Source organism: Hippocampus comes, unplaced genomic scaffold (genome assembly GCF_001891065.2).
Source record: "Hippocampus comes isolate QL1 unplaced genomic scaffold, H_comes_QL1_v1.1 scaffold123, whole genome shotgun sequence".
NCBI classification, from domain to species: Eukaryota; Metazoa; Chordata; class Actinopteri; order Syngnathiformes; family Syngnathidae; genus Hippocampus; species Hippocampus comes.
The window spans coordinates 600,571-619,529 of record NW_017804997.1 but is presented as its reverse complement, the minus strand read 5'-3'; the positions used below and the strand labels follow the sequence as shown (position 1 = coordinate 619,529).

Genomic DNA, 18,959 nt, shown 5'->3' with positions numbered 1-18,959 from the left:
AAAACCAAAAAATACTAGCATCAAATTCACTGCTCTGCCAGATAGATGCCCAAATCTGACCCCTGCAAAAAAAAAGACTGTTTTTCCTCGCTTTTTGGTCAGAAACCAGTGTATTTGGTGAAACCAACCCCAACCCATGTTCCACGGCTGATTAATCGAGAGTGGAAAGTTGTATAAAGTAACTTTTGATTAAATAAGACAGTGTGCTTTTTCTTTCGGTAGGTTTGGTCACAGAACGCATTCTGTTGCACACGAAATATCAGTCGAAAGGCAATAAGGGGGATTCTACTTTGACGACTGACAGTGAGTTAACTGTACAAAATACTATAGCTACTGAGTAAAACAGCATTAATTGAAAATATATAGTCCTCGCGATCAATTATTAATAACAAACAAAACATGGGAAAGTATTACAACGGTTGTTTCATAAATACCACTACAGTATTATTTTCCAACTATAATAGAAACACTTGCTTGTTTTAGCTTCAGGTTTTTTTTAGATTTCTGCAATAGCCAAACCAACGCGTACCCAAACGCTTCTCATTGTAAATATTGTCATTAGAAGTTGTAGTTTGCTCAAAGGAAGTCTACTACCAAATGCTTTCTGCCGTTTCAGTGTTGTTGTGCAGTCGTTACGTCACTGTCCGGGGTTTCCTAGCGAAGTGAACCCTACGGCGTCATGGCGCAGGCCGGTTGTCGGAAGAACCTGGAATGAAATGCCAGCTCTTTTTGTTTGTTATTTTACTGTCTGGATTGACCATCAAGCACGGGACTTCAACGCACAGCTCAGCGCAAAGAGGGTTTGCCTCTTTTCCCCCCCCAAGGTGTGGAGGAAACGGCAATCCAAAAGCTCTACTGAAGTGGGTCGTTACGGGCTGCTCTCCCAAACTGGGAGATCGCTAGCCAGCTAACGCAAGACAGCGTTAGCTATCCGAAGCTGTTATCACACTAATTGTTGTTCGTATAAAAGGAATAAAGTGTGGACCCGACAGTTGGACTTTGACAGCGGTTTCATCAGAGGAGCTAAGCTAAAACAAGGCAAGAATAACTTGTTCCATGGTGTATTGAGAACGTATTCTTACGTTACATGTTGATGCGTTAAAGCCGCGAGAAGTGAGCGGCGGATGAAAACAAGATGGAGAGCACGAAGTTGGGTTAGCTAATTTGTATATGTGGGTTTTCTAATAAATTATTTGTATGTTAAGTACTGCGCCAATGATCACCTTTACACATTCTATTTGCATAGTGCACCACTTGCTGATATAGCCTCGATATTGCCCGTGACTGTCAACGAAAGCAACATTGCAGTGCAACCTCGTTAAGAGGAACCGCAAAGTTTTGTCATTTTGGTAGCTTCCGTGCTAGCCTCGTGCTTAATTTACGTTAGCGTCCTCCTGTAACCCATGTTTACCAAGCGGCCGTTAACCTCACATAAAACATGTATGTCATTTGCGTGGATCACCTGTAGCATTTTACGCTTTGAGTCGAAGTTATTGTAAATCTTTAGATACTAGTCTAGCCAGTCATCTTAATACAAGTGATGTTAAAATTTACCAATAGCATACATTGGCATTCCCATGTAGGTATATTGATGGCAACATTTCTACAGTTAACGGGCGCTACATGTATTTTCAAAGTTATTTGTTGGTCCTCTATTTGTATTTGGAAGAGTCTGACTGGCGCGTTAGCCGCGTCTGCATATACAACTTCCCCCGCCAATAGCCGACGCTGGCATTAGCCGGTTTTAGCAGGTTAGCTTAAAGGTAAACTATTACTCAGACTAAAAGGTAAACTGTCTAAAACCAACCCAACTTTCACAGTCATGGGAGTGGGGCGACCATAAGATTTTGCACGGGTTTAGTTAAATATAACTATTGAAAGCGTTTGGTTGTTTTTGAGCGCCCATGGCTTTTGTTGAGACGTAAACACGCTGTCGTTGCGCAGGCCTGATAGGCCCCAACCCGTAGGGGCAAACTGTGATAGTGGCTAACTCTACATCCATATTCATTACTCGTCCCTGTCATTTCATCTTTTAACCTGAAATAATTATATTAACTGTTTTTTGTCCTCTCGGTACAGTAACACGAATAACTTATCATTTTAACCGTTGTATGCATTTGGAAATTGAGTACTCTAATATGCTGTGTTATCCGTTCCCTATTAGCTGAGCTTTGATTGAAAATATATCAGTTACCATGAAAACTTAAACGAATTCTATAGTTCAGCTACAGCATTCATACTCATTACAGATATTTAGCTGGGTAAAAAAGTGATGGAGTTGAACTAAACAGTATTGATGAAGGCACTGTTTCTCTGCATTTTGTAAGATGTGAGTAATAATGTACATTTTACTGTCACATTTCAGTTTAATCACGTTGAACACACTATTAGAGGTGCTTTGGTGGAAGTCTACATTCTAGACTTCACGATGGCAGGACGCAGTGAGGATGAAAGTGTAAGCAACAGCAGTGGGGAATCAAGGTAAGTCATATGGCAAAAAAAAAAGACTCAAATTCTATTTGAAATTGTAGTTTATTCTACACAGATGACAGGTCACTCGAGAATGGTTGGTGTCATTTGGCCCTGTCTTGCATGTCCCATGCAGGCAGTGCCGGCCAGGTTATCTATCCCCAAACTTAAATGCAGATGATAGTGTGATGATATTGACTCTCAAAAAGTTGTGACAACACATACACATTATTTTTTTCCACTGCATTTACACCTTTTAAGTCATTGACAAAGCAAACACCCACATTTTTTTAAATACCCGGGTAGAGAAGTTTGGGGTATTGGTGTCTTGCTTATGCAAGAACACCACAGGTGTTGGATTCAGGGGATACAGTGTTTATCCATAGACGTACACCTGGAGATTTTAGTCATTTGGTGTGGGTCACACTCTGATTGGTAAACACCATCCCAGCTGTCTCATTTGCACTCAACTTTTTTATGGGGATGATTTGCGTTGCGCTGTCCTATCCCCTCCTGTTCTGTCCTATTTTCCACTTGTCATGTCCTTGACCCACACGGTATACAACAGAGCCACAACTTCGAAAAAGAAAAAGTCAAATGAAATGTAAAACACATCCATGGCGTTCATATTTTGATGTTGACTGAAATGAAGTGGTGTGATGAGTGCTGGCTGTTCAGATAAGATGCTGACTTCAGGCATTAAGAAAGTTTCAGGACCAACATTTTTTGCGAAACCATCCATCTCAGTTCTTGCAAGACAATTCCTGAATAAATTAATTTAATTCAGAGCTTGTAAAAATTAGCAGCTGGGTTCGTGTCAATATTTTTAGAATATGCCTTTAGATGACAGTTTCATTAACTTTATCCACCCCCCCCCCCTTTTTTTTGTCTTTTTCAAATTTTACAGCAATTCTGATGATGAATCTGGTTCTGGATCAGCATCTGGATCTGGCTCAGGTTCCAGTTCAAGCTCCTCAAGCAGCAGCAGTCAGTCAGGGAGCAGCGACTCAGGAAGTGGCTCAGACTCTGGCAGCCAGTCGGATTCAGAGACAGAAAAATCCAAGGAAAAGATTGACCCTCCAAACAAGTCAAACATTGATGGCGCTGAGGTACAACATTATTTCATGCTAATTCTGTATTGGTTGTTACTCATGTTTTAGAATATAAATTATACCATTAAAACGACTCCCACCGCTAATACCGTATTTTTCGGATAATAATGAACCTCAGATTATAAAGCGCAATATAAATGAATGGGTCTATCTTCATACATTTTTATAAAGCGTACTGGATTGTAAACCACATTATTTTTCTGAAACATTCTATGTTATACAGTTAATTTATTGTATGAATTGTACAAATTGTCTGTTTATTTGATAGTGTCACAGCAAGGTATGAAATTCCTGACTCGAACCTTCTGTTGATGAGCCTTGCACAATCCAATGACAAGGAACAACGCCGTTGTCATTGAAAAAAAAGGCTTGCGCTCTAATTTTACTTGAGTCCCTTTTTAATCACAAAAATTAGGAAGACGTTACAAAAACAACAAACAGAACAAACACCAGTGGAACCACTCACGCATGGTGAGAAAAGTTGTTGCATGTCTTACTTGTTTTGCTTGATTATCTTGACGCAGCATCACACTTTTTGGCAGCTACCTTCACTTTACGACAACCTAGAAGTAGGATAAACTAATGGAGCTTAGATAATACTGTTCAAAAATTTACTTTAAGTAATAATCAAATAAAATGCCAGCTGTAGGCCAAACAGCTCTTAGGGATCAATTAAAATAATTCAAATGTAGTACAAATCAATCATTTGTTCTCGTAGGACTACATTTCTAATGATTCTCACACACAAAACCATGAAGTAGTTGTGGTTCTGGTACGGCAAAAACTTCTACTTTTGCTAGCAATTAGATTTGGATGAGGATGTCAATGTGAAAATACATGGGAAAAAATTGAATTAAAGACAATAAACTGAAAAGCCGACATCCTGTCTTCGCCCATCAGTGCAAACAAATGTTCCTTTACTACATGCTAAAACATTTTGACCCATTTCTGAGAACTGTGTATCACATAAAATCAGTTTCAGGTCAGTCAGCACAACCAGAATTAATACATAATGCACAGCGGATCATGAGGAGCAAATTGAAGGATTTAAGTGCGCCGTATAATACGAAAAATATGGTAATTAAAAATGTTGTGACCATTGACTCGGACACAGCTGTAAGTGGTGCACAGGTCTGTTGTCAAATCTTTTTTTGACACGGAGCAGTGTGTGTGGGTGTGCGTCTGTGTTGTTCAATATTTGTGTTTCCTTTCCACTAACTGCAGTTTTGGAAGTCCAACCCAAGTATCTTAGCAGTCCAACGATCTGCTATGCTCAGGAAACAGCAGCTCCAGCAGCAACAGAGACAAAGCTCCTCAAATAGTGGTTCTGATGAGGTAATACGCTGTTATTGTGCCCGCCTTATCTGTCAGTGATTGTGGGAGTTGATTAAAAATCTCCAATTATTCGTGAATATGTCAATATTGTTCAATTACCTCAGGACTCATCAAGTAGTGATGACTCAGACTCCTCAAGTGGATCCAAAAGGAGAAGAAATTCTGGCTCTTCGGATTCTGGATCGGGTTCTGGATCAGGAAGCGGCTCTGGATCAGACTCATCTGCTGATAACAACAGTGATGAAACCGTTTCAGACTACGAGCCCAGTCAAACGACGAAAAGCAGAAAGCCTCCAACTAAGTAAGTACACTGACTGGAAATACAGTTGACCTTCTGAACTTCTGAACACGAACTGTTCAGGGGAAGGTTTTTTTAATTTGTTTGGATTTGGAAACCATTTTTACCATAGGAAACAATGCAAACATAACTCCAAATCCAACATCAATGAAGGTGGGATGTTGTGTTGCAAAGCTTCCACAATTCGTGTCTTCAGTTCCCAAACGTTTATGGAATGTTGTTCAAAGAAAAGGTATAGGAACACAGTTGTAAACAGTGGTTTAGACCTTGTTCTGACTGCCAGCCCAAATCCAATTTTTAGCCCATGAAGATTGTAACTGTTGTCATCTGAGCACTCACAATGCACATGAAATCAGATGTTTGTGAGACCAATTGAAACCCCATTCAAGAGGAAGTTTCATATTGCATTTGGACAGGATGCATCTCAGTCTGAACGGCTCCAAACATATCGATTTAATTTGACTGTCCATGACATCACTGCGCGACACAAGATCCAATGCACCAGACCAAAGAGCACCAATCAGGGACCAACAGGGACCAAAATTTGGCCGGGGCAGGAATATTCTTCGCTGGCCAGAGGCAACCTGTCGGAGGGGTCAATAACGTGGCCCTGTCTGAGCAAGGCCAGATCCTATTTGGACATTTACATAAAAATCGGATTTGAGGAGGAATCGGATTGAAATCAGACATGCCTGCGGTCTTAACGCATCCTAAACGTCACACTCTTCTATCGGCTAATTTTCTTCAAGTGGGTTGTTAAGTCAACTTTTGTTATTTCTTGTCAGGATGAATTTTCGAAATGGCAAGAAGAGCAGCTCTCTGAAAAAGAAAGCCCAGAAATGTTCGTCTTCTGAGGACGAGGATGATAACTACAAGAAGGTTGTCGCTGCTGGTCCACGGCGGCAGGCCACTGTCAACATCAGCTATAAGGAAGATGAGGAACTGAAAACGGATTCAGATGACCTCGTGGAAGTTCTCGGTGAGGATGTTCCTCAACCTGAGGAAGATGAGTTTGAAACACTTGAGAGAGTGATGGATAGCAGAATCGGAAGGAAAAGAGGTAAGAAAAGTTTTGACCTTCTCACATTCCTAGAAATGAATATGTGATTTATATGTCTACATTTTAGTCAAATATAATCAGTCAAAAAATGCATTAAAAAATCAGGGCATGTTTTTGCTTTTTAATCTCACAGCCGTGGGAAGTGTGACTACGGTATATGCTGTCGAAGCGGATGGAGACCCAAATGCCAACTTTAACCCCAATAAGGAGGCAGGGGAAATCCAGTACCTAATAAAGTGGAAGAATTGGGCGCATATTCACAACACTTGGGAAACAGAAGAGACCCTTAAGGTGCAAAATGTCAGAGGTATGAAGAAGCTGGACAATTTTAAGAAGAAGGATGGGGAGAAAAAGAAATGGTAAGGAATGCAGTTTGTAACTTTATTTCTCATTTAATCTCATACTTTTACCTAATGTTAATCACGTCTTTCGTAGCTTTGAATTGTGGTTTAGCTACTACATATTTCATGATGAACCTTGTACCTTCACCAGGTTGAAGACAGCATCACCCGAAGATGTTGAGTATTTCAATTGTCAGGAAGAACTCATCGATGACCTGCACTCTCAGTACCAACTTGTGGAGAGGATCATAGGTATGTTTTTAAATGTCTTTTCAATTCAAAGCTGGTTATTGTTAATATTGCGTTTATGCAATATGAATTCTCAACGCAACTGTATTCATAGAGCACAACCACCGCTGTATACGAAGTGCTGTACATTGAGCAAAAGTTACATAACAACAAACGATCACAAATTTATAATGAAAACAGGAAAAAGCACAAAACAGTAAAACTAAAATCAAGTGTCCTACTGAGTCAAAAGCCAAAGAACAAAAGTTAATTTTTAAGGCAAGTTTTAGAAATGGGTAGCGAGGGGGCTTGCCGAATGTTCAGCAAGAGGTCATTCCAAAGGGAGGGCCCGGCAACGGAAAAGGCTCGACCCCCTATGACCCTCCGCTTAGTTCTCGGTACCTTAAATAGTGTCTGGTCCACAGATCTGAGGCACCAGGCAGGTGCGTAGGGGCAGAGACAGGTGAGTTGGGGCGGCCCATTTAAAGATTTCAAAATAAATAATAGAATCTTAAAAAGAACTAAAATGTATTAGGAGCCAGTGAAGGGATGCCAGAGGAGGAGTTATGTGCTCCCACTTACGAGTACCAGTCAAGAGGCAAGCAGGAGCATTTTCAGCTTGCGAAGGTCACATGACCAAACCCAGAAAACAGGTGAGCTGTAATTGGTCGTTACCTGAGCCCTTCCGGAACAAATTTTCAGTGGTGCATTTTGCTCCTTAATTTATATTTTCCAAATATTACTGTATTTTTATGACCATACGGCGCACCATATTAAAAGATGCGGTGTCAGTTACGGGTGCTATTTCTGTATTTAAAACATACACAAGACACACCGCATTATTGGATGCAGGCATGGTAAAATGTACTGTTCCTTAAAAGATATGGTAGCATGCATGCATGTTTTTAAAAAGGCAGCGGGAGCAAAACTGACTTCGGTTGGACTCTATTGAAGTATTGAACAATATACTCGCATTATTTTTTTGATCAATCCTCATCTACAAATCCATCAGCATTCTCATCTTCTGAATCCGAAATGAACAACTGAGCAAATATGCAAATAGGTGATATTTTCAGAAAATAACCACAAAACAAAAATACGAATTAAATTGTGAATGCCGAACCTTAAACATGTTGGAGGTTCGCTGTTATGGCACACATTTCACTCTATTTTTCTAGTTTTCCTAAAATTTGCCTCTTTATAGGGGTGGTCTCATCCATCTTAAACAAATGAGCCACTGCTCCAAGTCCCAATTATCGTGTACACGCAATTAACAGTTTTTTTTTTTTTCATAATAGGTCTCACATCAAATACACATCAAAATGTATGCATATGCACAGCAGCTGTATTGTAAATAAAATTTCCATCACTGTCTGAATATTTTTGAACAGGCCATTCTAACCAAAAGTCAGCTGCTGGTTTTCCGGACTACCTGTGCAAGTGGCAGGGTTTGCCCTACTCAGAATGTAGCTGGGAAGATGGAGCCCTGATTGCCAAGAAGTTTCAAAAATGTATTGATGATTACATGAGCAGAAACCAATCAAAGACCATTCCATCCAGAGATTGCAAGGTAATTAAATAAAACGACGGCTGGATGAAATTTTGTCTGTGAATCTGTAGATTCTAGTAAAAGCACTATTTATTGCACCATTTGATTTGGTCCGATATAGTTTAGATTCTGTTGATCTAACCAGCTGTACTTTTCCTGCAGGTGCTGAAACAGAGACCAAGGTTTGCTCCAATGAAAAAGCAGCCACATTACATAGGAGGTGATGGACTAGAGCTCAGAGACTATCAGTTGGACAGTTTAAACTGGATGGCGCACTCGTGGTGCAAGTAAGACTCAAGCAATCTCGCCACGCGTGAACCCCTAAAGCTCATACGTGCTCCGTGGTACTACATGTTTTCTTCTGTTCTGTCTGAATTTTTAGAGGCAACAGCTGCATCCTTGCTGATGAGATGGGTTTGGGGAAGACCATTCAGACCATCTCTTTCCTCAACTATATGTTTAACGAGCACCAGCTATACGGGCCCTTCTTGTTGGTTGTACCCCTTTCTACATTAACCTCGTGGCAGAGAGAAATCCAGTTGTGGGCTCCTCAGATGAATATTGTTGTCTACCTTGGGGACATAAGCAGTAGGAATATGGTAAGCTGGAATCCTTTGCACGCATACATACTCATACATGGTTGAGGGTCATTCCGTGTCATTTTCTCAAATTTCTGAAAATCGTCCCGCCTCATCATCATATCATTTTTTTGAAGAAAAAAAACCTCGTGTAAAATACACTTGTTGATAGAAAAAAAAACAAAATGTTAGGTTTCTACTGTCAGTAGTTTGCTCATGAAAAATCTTTGACTGTAGTTTAGACGTTTTTTGGCGTACATTCCGCTCTCCCACTGTCGTTAGTCACAATGACTTTGTGATTTAACAAGGGGGGCAATTACTTTTTCACATAGAGCCAGATAGGTTTAATCCCCCCCCCCACTTGGTAGATGAAATAATCATTTAGAAACTGCATTTTATATTTCCTTGAGTAGTCTCTGTGTGATTAGAATTAGCTTGACAAATTGAAACCCGTCGTGTGTGTGTGATGCATATGCAAAGAAATCTGAAAGGGGCAAATACTTTTTCACAGCACTGTACATAGGTCATATACACAACACATACAGCTTGTGGTTACATAGACTGCATAGATTACATATATTTTTCTTGTTTGCCCTCCAAATGCAGTTTGTCATGTTTTTTTTCCTTTCAAAAGAAAAACTACACAAGGTTAGCTAATTAATCAGTTTTCAGGAGCATGCTTTAAGCAACTGCTGCGTTATTGCATTTTCTTGAAATTTTCAACAACAAAAGCTCTTGTACAAAATTAATGTCCTGGTTAAAAATAGCCTTTTGAGTAATTTATAGTGATGTTCACAAACAGTAAAATATTAGTACATATTAGAAATTCAAGAACAGAGAAGTTTGTTCGATTTGTCCAAAAATTCAAATAATGCCAAACCTTACCTAACACACCTAAGGACTTACCTTTTTTTTTCAAGTCACTTTAAACAGCTAAATTTGTTCTATTTCTTCTTCCTATGAGTTGCTTAAAAATACTCCACATCCTCTTGGTGCTGTCGTCATGAAAATGGTAACATCAAATACATTCCTTTTTTTCCCCAATTCTAGATCAGGACACACGAGTGGATGCATGTTCATTCCAAGAGGCTGAAATTCAACATCCTCCTCACTACGTATGAGATTCTTCTGAAGGACAAGGTGAAGTGCTACTCACATAAGCTTCTAATAGGGCTGGGTGATGATTTTAGTGGTGTAGGAAAGGGGGGTTCTGGAGATTTTGTTTTAAGGTCATATTGCCCAGCCTTAGCTTCTATCATGGTCTCGATGTTGTTAGGAGAATAACTAAACATGTGACAAATATGTCTGCAGTTTTTTTTGGGCAATGTTAACTGGGCTTTCATCGGTGTGGACGAGGCACATCGACTGAAGAATGATGACTCCCTCCTCTACAAGACTATGATTGACTTCAAGTCCAATCACAGGCTCCTGATCACAGGAACACCACTGCAAAATTCCCTCAAAGAGCTCTGGTCCCTGCTGCATTTCATTATGCCTGAAAAGTAGGTTATTGCTATTTGCTACATTATCAATGTGATCAGTCTTTTGTTGTACTAAATTAATCACAGAAAATACAAAAGAAATGAAGTCACTCTACCTCAGATGTATTTATTTAAAAAATACAATAAAAATTCAATCTAACCTCATATTCAAATGCACGTAACAACACAAATACATTTACAGTGCATCTAGAAAGTGTTAATTGCAGAACTTCTTTATTGTGTTTGGTTGTTTGTCCTATTTCCAAATTGATTAAGAAATTATTTTTTTCCCTAAAGGCTAGACACACAACAACCCAAAGTGACAAGGGAAAAATGTTTTTTTTTGTTAAAAATATACAATAAGTAAGATTCATATTTACATTATTAAAAAGATTTGCATGTAAGTCACCAACCTGTTACAGGAGCTCTCCCACCTTCCTTCTTTATTTGCAGTAGTCCCTTCACAACAGGCCATCTAACTTTCTCCTGTATTTGTACTTTCCCTCTATTACTATTTAGTATTAGTGTCCCATGCAAAATTATTTGCACGATTACCGTGCAATATATATTTTATTTTTGTGGAGAATATTGACACCATTAGTGTTTTGCGATGCTATATCTGTGAGGAGCTCCCAACCAATATAACACTTTTTGATTTTTCATTGAAGTTAGATTTTAGTGATTAGCAAAACTCTTCCGCACAAAAGAAAAGTTCTATCAAGCCTTGCACTGTTGATCACGTAGATTCTCGTTTATAAATGTGGCATATCATCACTTATGGTTATGGCACTGTCCTATATATCTTTATGGCAAATCACTTAGGTAGTAAACAATTTCCTTTTTCGGGGCATGGTATGTTCAGTACAAGATTTTTAAAAAGCTGTATTTTATTATGTTGCTTTCTACCACATGTCATTTGTTTAAAAACAGTCACATCAAGTAAACAAAATTGAGCTGATAGGACAATTTCCTTTTTGGGGCGTAAAAACAAAACTGGTATAAATATGTATGTCAGCTTTACAATCTTTATAACATGTTCTGTAATACAAACGCATACAATCAGACATTTGAGTTCACGAGTAATATTTCCATAAAATATATCAGGAGATAACACTATTGATGAGTTTTGTTATATTTTTCAAGGTTTCACTCGTGGGAGATGTTTGAGGAGGAACATGGTAAAGGACGGGATTCTGGCTACACCAGTCTGCACAAAGAACTGGAACCTTTTCTTCTACGCAGAGTCAAGAAGGATGTGGAGAAATCTCTCCCAGCCAAAGTAGAGCAGATCCTCAGAGTGGAAATGAGCGCTATCCAGAAACAGTATTACAAGTAAGGACTGCGTCCAAACTTTTCTTGCTCGCTTTGTATATTTACATTTAGTGTGCCTCCCAATGACACCAATGTTCATCAGCAAGTGATACTAAGTCGACTGAATATATCAGAATCCAGGTGTTTGAGAGAGAGAGAGAGTTTTATATTCGAAACCCTTAAAATTATCTCGCTCTTGATTTTTCTGTCTCGTTCTGTCTGTCTCTCTTGTGACTGTAGATGGATCCTGACCAGGAACTACAAGGCTCTCAGTAAAGGTATCAAAGGAAGCACATCGGGTTTCCTAAACATCATGATGGAGTTGAAGAAGTGCTGTAACCACTGTTACCTGATCAAACCTCCTGAGGACCACGAATTCCTGAACAGAGCTGAAGCATTACAGGTTTCGGTTGACATATTCCTTTTTTTTGTTTGTTTTGTTGCCCTCCAAGAGATTGTATCCATCTGTGTATCAGTTATTGGGAACTCCCAGTTAGGGCTTACAATTAATCGATTTTATCTATTAATTTAAATTTTGGAGTCAATTAACGGGTGGATTAGGCAATTAAGTGGTATACAGTTCCACCACTATCACGTTGACCCCCCTCCCCCCCTCCAAAAAAAATAGCAACAATGCATGGCATTACAGACAGATGGAGGCATTTAATGTTTTTCAGGAAGAATATCATAATTACGACAGAAAGATACATCATGAAACCTTTACTTCAAGTCCAAACCTTTACCCTATAATATAGCAGTTCAAAATCATTGTGTATCTAATAACATGACAAAATCTAAACATTTCAAATAGAATACATGGTACTCACCAGAGATCCTTATTACAAAATCTATCTGATGTAGACAGGGCTAGAATAGTGTTGAGTCGGTCACCAAAGACCCGTTTAAATGAACAAATCATTTGAGTGAATAGAATCAATAAACTGATCTGCAAGTCCAGGCATTTCTCAAATTATTTGAGCTCACCAATTGCCACTTGGAGATGGCGGATTTCATGGGTGTCACGGTCTCACTGAGCGACTACGATGGTCCATCAAAACATGTTATGACAGGATGGGTGATAAAACTTTATATTTATGGAATAACTATACATATTTACATAAAATTCAATCAATAGACTTCGATATATCACATTTGCCCATGTTTTGACAGACGATAAGAAAAGCCAATGATACTGAGCGCTGATCTGCGCTGAGCCAGTTATGTGGCTTGAATGCAGCCACTCCAAAATACGTTGATGTGAAGAGAATTACTGCTTCAGATTTAGTAAACAAATTTGAGCAACAGGACAAGGCAAACACATATAGAAATAAATACAAAACGCATAAACTGCCAACCTTACTGTACGAAATAATGCATTTTTGGCAGGATGAAGCTATGCACTTGAGCAGGCCAGGTATGAATACCAAACCAAATGTTCATTGCGTGTGGATTTGATTCAAAAGGCTCATCACAAAATACAATTCATGAAGAGTGAACACGAACATGAAATTGTTGAGATTCGGAGGGAAAAAAACCCCATAAATGAGCCCCATCTTTTTTCAAGGTGCAGGAATCAAAGGGGAAAAGGTCATTGCTTATTTTCCATACTTGATAGTATTTGGAAGCACGAGAGAGAATCAATGTTTTTCCCCCATTCTTTTTAGCAACTTATCCGCAGCAGTGGGAAACTGATTTTATTGGACAAATTGCTGGTTCGTTTGAAAGAGCGAGGTCACAGAGTTCTCATCTTCTCCCAAATGGTTCGGATGCTGGATATCCTGGCTGAGTACCTTCGAAGCCGACAGTTCCTCTTTCAGGTGTCTTTTCAGCTCAGTTACCTTCAAAATTATTGTGCACGCATCAGTATATATTTCTTGGCTATTCGTTCTTCATCAATTGCATTTTTCGCTTTGTTGATGCATTTAGCGATTAGATGGCTCCATCAAGGGTGAGATGAGGAAGCAAGCATTGGATCATTTTAATGCTGATGGTTCAGAGGTAAGATTTTCCATATATTGTATTTTGTGTCAGTGATCATTTGAGGATATATGTTTATCTCATGTGCGCTTACCCCCACCCCCTTTATACGTATACCCAGGATTTCTGTTTCCTGTTATCCACACGTGCTGGTGGCCTCGGTATCAATTTGGCTTCAGCTGACACAGTTGTCATCTTTGACTCAGACTGGAACCCCCAAAATGATCTTCAAGCCCAGGCCAGAGCCCACAGGATTGGACAAAAGAGACAAGTAAGTGAAACTGTATATTAGGGCTGGGTGATTTATTCATCTAGTCGATCAAACGGTTTTTTTTCTCGGAATCCTTTTTTTTTTTTTTTTTCTTCTTCATAATTCTGTACTATAAAAGTGCATCCTCCCGCTGACATGCGCTGCTTATAATGTTTAACCAAGATAGTTTAGCACAGTTTTTCATCTATCGTTTGGAATTGGTTTGGGTTTGTAGCGTCAGACAAGAAGCAAAAAAAACAGTCTTGTGTAAATTATGTTCAAAAGCTGTTGCAACCTAACGGAGCATTGAAACATCTAACAGTGAATGCAAAAAAAGCTTGATATTTGAGTAATTTTCCTTGTGGATGTCGGTTTTTTTTTTTTTTTTTTTTTTTAATTTTGGGGGGATTTTGCATTTTAAAGGGCAAAGTTACTGTTGTCAAGAAGCCTCAATATTATTCCCGTTAACATTGATATAAATTAATGCTGTTAAAAACGGTATGTGTTTAATGTTCATTAAAATAAAGCATATTCCAGAAGGGGGGCTCACTCCATAAAGCAAAACTTGATTTCCCTTTACTTTTTTCAAGGAGTGGAAAAAAATCGATCACAATTAACTCATTGAATCCCAGCCATTTTTTCTGGATTTTGACAGATTTTTGCAAGGCCCACAGATTATTGTGTTGTGATATAAACATGCAGCCTACCAAATCTCTTTTCTTTTTTTCTATCTTACCTTTTTCCAGTCCTTAGGAATAGGCATTAGAAAATAGCTACATTTCATCAGAGTTCCATTTTCTGTGGAAAAAAAAACTGAGAAAAAGACATTTTTGTAAAAGCGTGCATTTCAAGCATAATTTCAAGTATGGCACCACTATTCTTTGCTTTTTTTTGGCAGCTCAAACATCTCATGAACATGTGTGTGTCCCCTCCACCTGGCAGTTTTTGTGTGTGATACAAAATGAAGCAATTGCACTGACGGCAGGGCACACAACATTCTGCTTTCACTTCACTTGCCTTTGCAAGGGCAAACCCGGCACCTTCGCTGCGATGTGGCTTTTGTGGTCTGCGGCAAATGTTTAAGTTTGTGCTTATGGAATGGCTGTTTTTTATTTCTTCCCCAAATATCTTATGAATTTCGGTCCACTTTACGGTTGTGTCCCACTTGGTCTTGATTAGTCACAAAAGCTTCCAACTTTATGTCTATAAATTTGAAGCCCAAAATGTGGCAAAAGGTAAAAAAAGTTCAAGCGACCTAAATACTTTCGCATGCCACTGTAAATATAGTATCAGACATTTGGGAGTTGCCCTGTAGGATTCAGTATTGTATCCAACTTTCATTTCTAAGCGTGCATTCTTCTCTTAGGTGAACATCTATCGTTTGGTGACGAAGGGCTCTGTAGAAGAGGAAATAATAGAAAGAGCAAAGAAGAAGATGGTGTTGGATCACCTTGTCATTCAGAGAATGGACACAACGGGAAAAACTGTCCTCCACACTGGCACTGCTCCCTCAAGGCAAGCCACACACTGTGCTTAGAAGGATATCCTGCCATGTGACACCAGACAATCTGAATTCTCCTGTCCTTTTTATGATGTAGTTCAGCACCATTCAACAAGGAAGAGTTGTCTGCAATCCTGAAATTTGGTGCTGAGGAGCTTTTCAAAGAGCCAGAAGGCGAAGAGCAGGAGCCTCAGGTACTAATACAAACACACACACAAAAAATGTATAATAAAACGTATTCACAACGGTATTGTTCTAATGTGTCATGCTTTGTCATGTTCTATAGGAAATGGATATTGACGAGATTCTCAAAAGAGCTGAGACTAGAGAAAATGATCCCGGACCCTCCACAGTGGGAGAAGAACTGCTGTCTCAGTTTAAGGTGATATATCAAGAATTCATTTGTTACACTAACTCCTGGCCAATACCCAATCGGTAATGTCTTTAACTCTTCCGAGTTAACATCTGCTAAGTTGATGTGGCTCTCTGGCCGGTGCAGGTTGCAAACTTCACCATGATGGAAGAAGAGGAAATAGACATGGACTCCGAGCGCAGCCAGCGCAGTTGGGATGACATCATCCCTGAGGAGCAAAGGAGGAGGATGGAGGAGGAGGCGCGTCAGAAGGAGCTCGAGGAAATCTACATGCTGCCGCGGATGAGGAATTGTGCCAAACAGGTAATCAGGCAGTAAAACCTCAGTACAGTGCGTCAGCTTTGCTTTTGCTTCCTGCGCTTATTTTGTTTATTTAACAGATAAGCTTTAATGCTAATGAGGGCAGAAGACAGGGCAGGAGCAGGAGATACTCAGGGTCCGACAGCGACTCCCACTCGGATCGAAAGAGGCCAAAGAAACGCGGTCGGCCTCGGACCATTCCACGGGAAAATATCAAGGGCTTCAGCGACGCTGAGATTCGGAGGTAACGAACAAGATTCTTTTACATTCTTATTTTAAAGCTTATTTATGCGTGTTTTTGTTTTAACTAATCAGGTTTGTCAAAAGTTACAAGAAATTTGGGGGACCGCTGGAACGGTAAGTGTGCATCATCTCAAGATTGATTCCCCCCCCAAATGCAGTACTGACTTTTGACTTCTTTCCAATTTCTTGATTCAGGTTGGATGCTATTGCTCGTGATGCCGAACTTGTGGACAAGTCTGAACATGACCTGAAACGCCTGGCTGAAACGGTTCACAACGGCTGTGTGAGAACATTACGAGAAAACCCCTGTGGACCTGAAAAAACGTCAGGTAACTAAATTGCAATGAGGAAAACTCCTTTTAGCCGTGCAAAATATATTTTTCTGGTGACTGCAAGAATTTACGCTCATTGTCTCCACCTTTACACCAGGGGGCAGAAGAGGCAAGGTAAAAGGGCCCACATTCAGGATCTCTGGTGTTCAAGTCAACGCCAAGCTTGTTATTTCTCATGAGGAAGAACTCGCTCCACTTCACAAGGCCATCCCTGCCGACCCAGAGGAGAGAAAAAAGTTTGTAAAAGCATTAAAATAGGATGAATTTTAAATGAATGTAAAACCTAGGGGAAAATGTTCCGGTTAGTGTTGAGTAAAAAATGACACTATGTGCTCAGTTTGGTTTTGCACAGTTTGAGTTGCTGAATCTGACTGTGTTTGGGTGCGTGTGTGGGTGCGGGTGTGTGAGAGTGGGTGTGTGTGTTTGTGTGTGTGTGTGTGTGTGTGTGTGTGTGTGTGGGTGTGCGCGTGTTTATTATTCATAGGTACATGATTCCATGCCACTCTAAGGCTGCACACTTTGACCTCGAGTGGGGGAAAGAGGATGACTCCAGCCTGCTAATAGGAATCTATGAGTACGGTTATGGCAGTTGGGAGATGATCAAAATGGACCCAGACCTCAATCTCACACACAAAGTGAGTTCAAGCAAACATTGTCAACTTTTGTGAGCTTCAAATAATCACAGAATTTGGGTATCCTGCTGAACATTCCTTTGCATAATCGAATTTTGGAAAAAGTAAATGTTTGCTCGGTTAAAGAAAAATTATGAATACGCGAGAGAAGATAAGACATTTCACTTTATAAAGAGATGTTCGAATCCATTACCAGTATGAGTACTCAACTTCGAGGACTCACCAATACCAAGTAACCGATACCACTAGTACATTTCTGACACAACATTTCTATGAAACTATTTATTCATTCATTCATCTTCCGAACCGCTCGATCCTCACTAGGGTCGCGGGGGGTGCTGGAGCCTATCCCAGCTGTCTTCGGGCAGTAGGCGGGGGACACCCTGAATCGGTTGCCAGCCAATCGCAGGGCACACAGAGACGAACAACCATCCACGCTCACATTCACACCTAGGGACAACTTAGAGTGTTCAATCAGCCTACCATGCATGTTTTTGGAATGTGGGAGGAAACCGGAGTACCCGGAGAAAACCCACGCAGGCCCGGGGAGAACATGCAAACTCCACACAGGGAGGCCGGAGCTGGAATTGAACCCGGTACCTCTGCACTGTGAAGTCGACGTGCTAACCACTGGACTACCGGGCCGCTCTATGAAACTAATGCCAGCTAATTTTAAAGATACATTGTTTATTTCTGACAAAAGTCAGAATAGTCACTCCTGTAAAGAATTTAAGTTCAAAGTGAAAAACAAATGCCGCGCCCAGATTGAGGATTAATTTATAATTAACAAAAGTGCAATATAAAACTAACAACTCTCTGACTTTTAGTCTTTGTTCAAAATAAACTGATTACGGAAACCAATGAGCTGATATACGCTTCAGCATCAGTGATCCTAGAGATGCTTGGCTATAAGAGCGCTGATATACGCTTCAGCATCAGTGATCCGAGAGATGCTTGGCTATAGGGGAAACCATGGGAGCCAAGAGACACGTTACCCACCATGGAAAAGACGGTTGGAGGCTAAGATCAAGGCGGCTCGGAAAGATGTGAGTCAATTGACGGAGGCCCAAAGAGGTGTGATGAAAAGGCCGATACCCGAGAGGTACATCCAGATGACCACACCTGAAGCACTCGAAACTGCCAAACAAAGGCTCCAAACCTTGTCCAGCCACCTAAAGCGGTACACGAAAGAGAATGAGGCCAGACGAATAAACAGGCTGTTCGCAACACAACCTGCGAAAGTGTACGCTCAGTGGCAGGGTCCTAACACCAGAGCTGACCCACCAAGACTGGAAACTGAAAGGTACTGGAAAGGCATATGGGAGAAGGAGGTTGCACATAACAGCAGTGCACAATGGCTGGTGACCCTGAGAGAGGAGCACAGCAACCTCCCTGAACAGAACCCAGTTACCATAACAGTGGCAGACATACAGGAAAGAGTCTCAGATATGAAAAACTGGACAGAACCAGGCCCGGACATGGTCCACACCTACTGGCTAAAGAAACTCACAGCACTCCATGAGCGCCTAGCAACACAAATGAACCAGTTGCTGAGGGATGGGACTCACCCAGGATGGCTAACCGAAGGG

The 18,959-nt window shown here is 40.3% G+C and overlaps 1 protein-coding gene across 1 annotated transcript in view; it reads left to right on the top strand.

Annotated features, from left to right (window-relative positions):
- Positions 1–636: 636 nt before the first annotated feature.
- chd1 (chromodomain helicase DNA binding protein 1) overlaps positions 637–18,959 on the top strand; it is a 30,148-nt gene continuing 11,825 nt past the window's right edge. The window contains exons 1-27 of the mRNA XM_019894579.1: positions 637–1,038; positions 2,366–2,481; positions 3,377–3,578; positions 4,806–4,916; positions 5,021–5,217; positions 6,000–6,274; positions 6,408–6,633; positions 6,767–6,867; positions 8,235–8,413; positions 8,555–8,679; positions 8,775–8,991; positions 10,021–10,110; positions 10,282–10,472; positions 11,595–11,783; positions 12,003–12,165; positions 13,427–13,579; positions 13,689–13,760; positions 13,861–14,010; positions 15,356–15,504; positions 15,588–15,684; positions 15,777–15,872; positions 15,990–16,166; positions 16,244–16,407; positions 16,479–16,520; positions 16,602–16,735; positions 16,836–16,974; positions 17,223–17,373. Of these exons, the coding sequence (XP_019750138.1) occupies positions 2,429–2,481; positions 3,377–3,578; positions 4,806–4,916; positions 5,021–5,217; positions 6,000–6,274; positions 6,408–6,633; positions 6,767–6,867; positions 8,235–8,413; positions 8,555–8,679; positions 8,775–8,991; positions 10,021–10,110; positions 10,282–10,472; positions 11,595–11,783; positions 12,003–12,165; positions 13,427–13,579; positions 13,689–13,760; positions 13,861–14,010; positions 15,356–15,504; positions 15,588–15,684; positions 15,777–15,872; positions 15,990–16,166; positions 16,244–16,407; positions 16,479–16,520; positions 16,602–16,735; positions 16,836–16,974; positions 17,223–17,373 (3,843 nt within the window). The 5' untranslated portion in view covers positions 637–1,038; positions 2,366–2,428. The remainder of the gene's footprint in view (positions 1,039–2,365; positions 2,482–3,376; positions 3,579–4,805; positions 4,917–5,020; positions 5,218–5,999; positions 6,275–6,407; positions 6,634–6,766; positions 6,868–8,234; positions 8,414–8,554; positions 8,680–8,774; positions 8,992–10,020; positions 10,111–10,281; positions 10,473–11,594; positions 11,784–12,002; positions 12,166–13,426; positions 13,580–13,688; positions 13,761–13,860; positions 14,011–15,355; positions 15,505–15,587; positions 15,685–15,776; positions 15,873–15,989; positions 16,167–16,243; positions 16,408–16,478; positions 16,521–16,601; positions 16,736–16,835; positions 16,975–17,222; positions 17,374–18,959) is intronic.